This window comes from Buceros rhinoceros, unplaced genomic scaffold (assembly GCF_000710305.1).
Source record: "Buceros rhinoceros silvestris isolate BGI_N320 unplaced genomic scaffold, ASM71030v1 scaffold38556, whole genome shotgun sequence".
Classification (NCBI taxonomy): domain Eukaryota; kingdom Metazoa; phylum Chordata; class Aves; order Bucerotiformes; family Bucerotidae; genus Buceros; species Buceros rhinoceros.
Genome location: NW_010416458.1, coordinates 39424 through 46930, shown reverse-complemented (window position 1 = coordinate 46930; position 7507 = coordinate 39424). Strand labels below are relative to the sequence as shown.

The 7507-nt window shown below is 38.9% G+C and overlaps 1 protein-coding gene across 1 annotated transcript in view; it reads left to right on the top strand.

Annotated features, from left to right (window-relative positions):
* Positions 1-212: 212 nt before the first annotated feature.
* PITPNC1 (phosphatidylinositol transfer protein, cytoplasmic 1) overlaps positions 213-7507 on the top strand; it is a gene marked incomplete at its 5' end in the record, with an annotated part of 41490 nt that continues 34195 nt past the window's right edge. The window contains 3 exons of the mRNA XM_010137806.1: positions 213-361; positions 4190-4278; positions 4720-4727. Coding sequence (XP_010136108.1) covers positions 213-361; positions 4190-4278; positions 4720-4727 — 246 coding nt within the window. The remainder of the gene's footprint in view (positions 362-4189; positions 4279-4719; positions 4728-7507) is intronic.

Genomic DNA, 7507 nt, shown 5'->3' with positions numbered 1-7507 from the left:
GGTTTTGATTTTTTTCCACAAGTGATTCCCTGGACTTAATAAGATAATGGGAGGACCCTGACTCCTAGGTCTAAATGAAGCTGCAAAATACCGGGTTTTGCCCTTGAACTACCTTTTATTTGCACGTGCTGCTATATCATTGTATGACATTGGCCTGTGAATACACACATATTACGTAAAGCTAATACATTGTTCTTGATTTGGCTTTGCAGTACAGAATTGGACAGCTGTACATGATAAGCAAGCACAGCCATGAGCAGAGTGACCGAGGTGAAGGTGTGGAGGTGGTGCAGAATGAACCCTACGAAGACCCAAACCACGGCAATGGTCAGCTAACAGAAAAACGGGTTTATCTCAACAGGCAAGTTCAATAAAACTGCTTCTCTTGGTGCAAGATGTAATAAAAATTTGCGAAAAATACCCCATCCAGGCAACAGTCATTTGGTTTTGAGGAGAATGTGTTCCCATGAATATGTGCTGCTCCCTGGTAGCAGAAGAAGGAAGGTGGGATAGATCAGTGGCTTGGAATAGAATTTCTTCTAGAGTGTCTCTGCCAAGAGAAAGAATTACAACTTGAAGTTAAGGATGTACTGAAAATCGTAACTTTTGTTTTCTTTTACTTTTAACTGTTTGTCGTTTTGTTTTCCAAAATTAAAGGGGGGTGAAACCAAAAAACTAAAAAACAACAAACACTTCATCCCCCAAGGAAAACACAAGATGAAACCACTAAAATGGTTTAAGGGCTTCTCACATCACAACAATATCACAAAGCCAGCACCCCATTTTAGGGATGTCAGCAAAGTTAATTGACATTATGAATTGCTATTAGGCTTGTACGATGATGATCTTCTGTACTAAAACAATTTAAAGACACGATGGAAAAATTTGCTTTTGTTTGCCTGAAGTTCCATCGTTTCTTAAAGTGAAATATGCGTCTCTTCCTATGGTGAAATTATTCTGCGGAGGATCAATGCCTCCACACTCTAAGGCTGGAGACGGTTTTATATATACTTTTATAAATATATGTGTGTGTCCTGTGAAATAAATTGCTCAATCTGTTCCCATTTTTACTACTGCTGATCTAATTGAACAGCACCGCTTTTCTGAAGCCCTTGTCTTCTGCTGGGCCTCTTTCGTTCTATTAAACTTACGCTCTGTGCGTTTCATAGTGGGCATAGAAACACTTCTACACTGCAAGTCACTCCTCAGTGCAAACCTGACTTGCCTAACCTTAACTCAGGCTAAATCGAATCAGCAGTATTGTTGCAGGCACACAAACACACACAAGAGTCCAATAATATATATCTTGCCAGCATTTAATATTATTGTGATTGCAACTCTGTTCTCTCACAGGCTAGAAAAATTGGGAAAAATCAATAAACGTGTTCCTGTTATAGAGTTCCCAGAAGCTGCGGGGTTTCTAATGTTTCTGGATATTTCTTTCCTTCATGTTAAAAAGAGATAAGGCTTTAAGCACTGGCAGTATTAGCACTTCAGGCTAATTCAGGATAGCCGCAAGGACGCTGTCCTAGAAGGCATGTTCAAGACAGACAAGAAGTACGTTGTGTCTGGTAGTGCAGGCATGGAACAAAGTGTCTCTCGCCCAAAGATGAGTACGAACATTGACAATGAAGATCTGTGTGCCTACAACTTGGGAAATCCACCTAAAGCTATGCTAGATGTTTAAGGTCAGGTTCACTGAGATTAATGATAATTATAAATTGTTACTTAATAACCATCACCAGATCTGTTATTTGAATCTGGTTTTGGTGTCACATTACCACCAGATACTGCAGAACTATCAAAGCTTTGTGGAAAGGATCAGCAGGTTTTCAGGTGACAATGTATTTTGCTGGGAGGCCAAGATTTCTCTGGAAAACTTCACTCAAGGAGACGTGCTGTCACACGGGATGTTCTGAAAACTTCTCTGCCTGCTTCCCTTGAGGAACAGGCCTCCTTACACCACCACAGTTCTTTCTCTCCCTCATCTTTTCTTCTTCCAGGATCCACTGCCCTAATAACCTTGCTAGCTGTGCTTCCCTTTATTTTGCTCTGGACTGATCTTTCCTGAAGAAATTTGAGATTATATATTTTTCAGTGATGGTTTCTTGGAAAGGTTTGTGCATTGTTTTCATATGTCTTTTCTTGCCAATACTTTAATTCTTGCAGAGGGTCTTCTTGCTAACCAATGGTGTCAGCTGGACTGCCTTTAAGAAACACTTCCTTCCTATGTGCTGAGAGACCGACCTCCATCTGGGGAAGAAAGAAATAAAATTACCAAAAAAAATTAAAAAAGGATAATGTGATCCACTTATACCTGTGCTGCTAAAATAGAAATATTGTAATATTGTCTTTTCTTTCTGTGAGTGGACTCTTGGAACAATTCATGTGTGTCTGTGACTGTGACTCGCTACCAACTCTGGGTGTAATGTCTGTTTTGCTCATAAAATGGCTTGTTTTGGAGATGGGCCGTACAGGACAAGAGAGGTAGAGAGGCAAATACACTAAAAGCAACAATAGCCAAAAAAAAAAGTGTAAAATGAGTAGCTGTATGTTACAAAGTCATTGCTAGTAAAATCTTCTACTGTTAGTGTAAGCCTTAGTTATCTCGGGAATTGTGTACTGCCTCTTCTTTCCAGCCGGAACATTGTTTTCAGAAGCTGAAAGTCCACTGGTCTTTGCTATTTAGGCATCAGAGCGAAGTTTTGCAGGGCTAAGGGAGGGAGCAGAGAGAGTCTTTAAAAGACGCTGGCAGAAGCTGAGAAAACAGACGAGATCTGATACAGTGAAGTCTATTATGCAGTGTGTAAAACACTTTGAATACTTGGACTTTGAATCTTTAGATATTGTACTAACGTCTGCATTTTGCCTCTGGACAAATGCAATGTTTATGTGTAGCTAGATCATGGTTAAATAAGCCTTAATGATCCAAACTCTCTATTTTCTTCAGAAATTCATTAATATGGGAAGTCAAGTGACTTTCCACACACAGTTCTCTAAATGTAACTGTTTAAACATATACACTTGGAAAATCCAGGTTTGAAAGCATCGACTTCAGTTCAGTAAAGATTTAGTCCTAGCCTGGGTGACCAGCTCGACTCATCACCAGACTAGCACAACTCTAACTGAGCCCCTGAAGCGATATTTGTGGTCTCCAAAGGTCGGCCTTCCTTTCCGTGACTAGTACTGCAGCTTTGCTCCTGCCAGCTTCAAGTGATTATAAGTGACGTCATTAAGAAAGGGTTGAAAGATGAATTCTCACGAACTTGCCTTTTTCAGTTGTATGTTTGTTCATCACTTCTTTGGTGACCAGAGTTCTGGAAATGAGAGACCCGACATCTGTGGCAAAAAAAATGCTCCTGCTCTTCCGTAGTATTATTTAGTCACCCTTTCATGATCTTCCCTTACACTGTATCTATGTCTTTCATTTCTTATTCTGCTGCTGTTGTACCACCTCATTGGTAAGTTCTCTTGACAGACTGAGCTCTGAGCTATTACATCAGTTCCATTAATTCTCTTCACTTCTGTGATTTACTTTTTCCCATCAGCAAAATGGGGCTAATGTGACCTACCAGCCTCACAAAAGTCTTCTAAGTGAATTGTTAACTTTAATATAAAAGCTTCCTACTCAGGAGTTGGGGTGGCAGCGTGGGAAAAACTGTGTGCTAGGCGAGTTGAACGTCAGTGCCCATGTGTCGGCAGGAAATATGGAGGAAGAAGAAATAGCCTCTAAGAAGAACTAATGGAATGGGGATTGAAGTGGAGTGAAGTTACTTATTTACTTGTGACCTCTTGTTAAAGACTGCCTCCCTGTGGCTAAGGACACTGGGCCACAGGTACACCTCGTGTGGTCTAACCTGATGAGTTCATCCATGGCCAAAGGCCATCCACCGAGGCCATTGATTCTTGACATTTGCAACCTCGGTTTAAGTCTGGTCAAAGTTTATTGCACTGGCACCATATTGCTCACTTTGCGAGGGGAACTAACAGACTTGGTTTCATACGTGCTCAAGGAGAGCCGAGACAGGACACATAGCCACAAGATGAAAACGCTGTTGTGAAGTCTCTGGGTATTGCTGTATCCGGTGAAATACCTGTCAAAGTACGAGCATGTTTGGAAGGATCCTTTCTTCTACGACACTCATAATTCATAACAAACTCTAATTTTATATTTTCTTTTTATTTTCAGCAAACTACCCAGCTGGGCTAGAGCAGTTGTTCCCAAAATATTTTATGTTACAGAGAAGGCTTGGAATTATTATCCCTATACAATCACAGGTAAGGAATGAAGCAGAAGCAATTCCTGACTTGTACTTTTGAATAGTTTAACTTACCTTCAAAAGCTCCAAGTTACATACTGAGCCACAGATACCAAATTTCGTTAATAACTGCTGTTGAACTGCATATATATTTCCATCTTACAGACTGACACCACGAAATAAAGCTTAGGTAAGGTTAGGTAAAAACTGCGGTGTTGTAACTATGCGGTGTCTTCCTTGCAAAGAAAACATCAGGTGCTTAGATGTTGTGCTGACTTGTACCTTTATTGTCCCATAGACTTCAGTCAAATATAAATCAGCAGATTATCTGAGACAAATTTTAAAATTATTAATGTATGTTTACTGTAAGGACCTTGCATCATTGTTTTATTTCACATTTCTTTTTTTTTTTTCTTTTCCCTCATCATTTTATTTTACAAAACGGACAATTGGAAATCAGAATACACAGTAAGTTTTTCTTCCTCTTTTTATTCTAGAAATATTTATGTGAAAAATAGTAGTGGATCTCAAACTGATTCCTTCTTGATATAACTAATACATAATGCATTCAGTAGTGAAACTTTATTTCAGCTATTCATTTAAGAAATTTAAGGTTAAATTTGAACAGTTTCTCTGGGATCCTATAAGCAATTTACCTTATTTTTCAATCACTTCAAAATAATTTGATATATTTTTAGTCACCAACTGTAACAAAGAGAAGCTTCTATAAAACAGGACAAGGCTTTTAAGGTTCCAGTCATTACGTGGAGACATGAGAACAGATTTTATTTTACTTATTGTTTTATTAACTTATAAAATGCGCATCTCTGGTATAGTATCTGGGAAGCTGTACAATCTGTAGACAAAATTAAACATAATCTGGGCACAGTGCCCAGAAAAATCAGCTATTCCCTGTAGTAGAGTTAAAGCAAAATATAGCATATAAATCATGAGAAAAATCGTTTCAAATGTGCTGGCCTCAAAAATACACGGTAAGTTTTCAGCAACCCTTGGAAGATGAGGAGGAGGTGGTGAGGAAGTTCTAGGTGAAGGGACCTTTCAGAAACACCTGCCTTGATTTCGCTTGAACTTCTTCAGATTAAACTTAATCCACTTGTTTGTCTTAACTCCGCAGTGCTCAAAATGTTTGTACAGGGTTTTTTTAAGCTAATGTGTATATAGAGGAAAAATATTTTAATGTGATAAATGTGAAAGAGGCAAACTAAAGGGATTTAAAGGCTCAGATCTGAAAGCTGGAGGCTTAGAGTTGAAACTGTAATGACCAGGTTTGAAAATCTGAAGTACCAAACTGTGTTTTTCACTACATCCTGCAGATACCTCTTACATGTTCTGCTTTGTGTCATGTTTAGAATTAATTCCATCATCAGAGGAAACCCGAAAGTGCTGTGACGGACAGTAGCAATGAGGGGACACATTCTCAGCTACTTTTTCCGGAAGATATCCTCAGTAGGGGCTATCACAGTGTACATTAACTAAGGGTTCACCCTTTGACAGCAGGTTTAATCTCAGGCCGGGAAGATGACAAGTGCTGTAATGCGTCGACGTCCGTTACTTACACTCTGTTGTGTATTTTTTCTTTAGCTGAGAGTAATTTGAATTTTTTAATGTGATTTTTTTTTCTTTAACTGAAACAAGTAGGAATGTTTAAAGAGGTGATAGCAGACAGAAATACAGGTCTGCATTTGAGATGCAATACAGTATCAAACCCAAACAGCAATGCTGCACTCATGGGATTTGAATCAGGTGATCTTTACCAGATCTGATGAGACAACACCTGGAATATCTTCAGTGAAGGTCTGCAGAAGGTGTACAGCTACAGAGATGTTCAAGAGCACCAGCAAAAATTATTTCAGGGTTGAAGAGACTTGTTAAGAAAAATTAAATCAATCTACAAATGTAGAAGGTAGGCAAAACAGTCACTAAGTGACAGCATAACTGCCTTTGGGAGCTGGGGACTAAATACTCACCATGGTGCAACGAAACAGAACTAGAAATATTGGGATGAGATTTAGGAAACTGTACTTCAGAGAAAAATCTAAAATATATTTTAACGGAGCAGATAGACTATGAAATTAGGGAAATAGAGAAAGTGCCTTTGCCTCAGACTGTTGAATCTAGAACATAAATGTTAAATATACCACGGGGAACAATTCTTATCCTTGTCTGGAACATTTATCTGATTTTTTTTATCTTCTATATTCATTAAAGAATTCTGAAAGAAAGAATAAACCCACAGATGTTGCCCAAAATACGCAAGATAGCTTGGAAACCCTTTTCTTAAAGACTGTAAAATCCCTCCAAAGGGTCTGCGGAGCATCCAAAGAACTAAACTGAGCTTCATTTCAAGGAAAACTGATTCTAAAGGCAGGCCAGTGACTAGATAAGTAGAGCATAATCTTACCAAGTACATACTGCTACGTAGTATGTTCACACCTTGCTTAACCTCCTCAGTTCCACTCTAAACAAAACCCAAGGACCTGAAAGGCTCAGTAGCGTTACCGCAGTGTATGTTAGTGACTTGGAAGAGGGTGTGGACAACAGACTGAATCTTGCTGGTAGTGCTAAGGTTTTTCAGTTGTGAAATTTGAAAGCTGCTGAGAAATTCCAATCAAGCACATACACCACCTTTCAGAGATTCAATCAGAGTTATTTCATCAACCTGGTTTTCCCTTAAAATATTACGGATTTCATAAATATGACCTTCTTAAGGACCTGACATTAGGACATTGTCTAAGAAAAAAAGCTCAGCAGGCATTGAAAATTATTTCCAGAATATTATTCATTGCAATGGTAGTATGAAAAGGGTGATTGGGTGCATAAAAACAGGAAGGGAAATCAGAGTGTCATGATGTTAGTACTCTATAATGTGGGTCCAGTAATGATGGCATCTGCTTTAAGGATTGGTATTTGTTACAGAGCAAACCCCTAAATTTGACAGCAAACTGCAAGTCTACTACCGAGTCTTGACAACTGTATTAATGTGTGAAGCAAATTACACACTTAAGATAATGAGCTTAATAGAACTATTGCACAAGTGATGTTTTTGTGGTGTGTAACATGTGAACTACTGTGATGTCAGGAGAGGATTTTAAAACCTGCGCTGTGCTGTTTGTGGAGAAAGGCCTCGTTAAAACTGCAATACAAAAGGCTTCCTGTCAGGAAGAGGAGACATAGTAATGTCCCAAGAAATGCTGTATCAAAGCTCGAGCTGATCCTTGCAGGCTTCC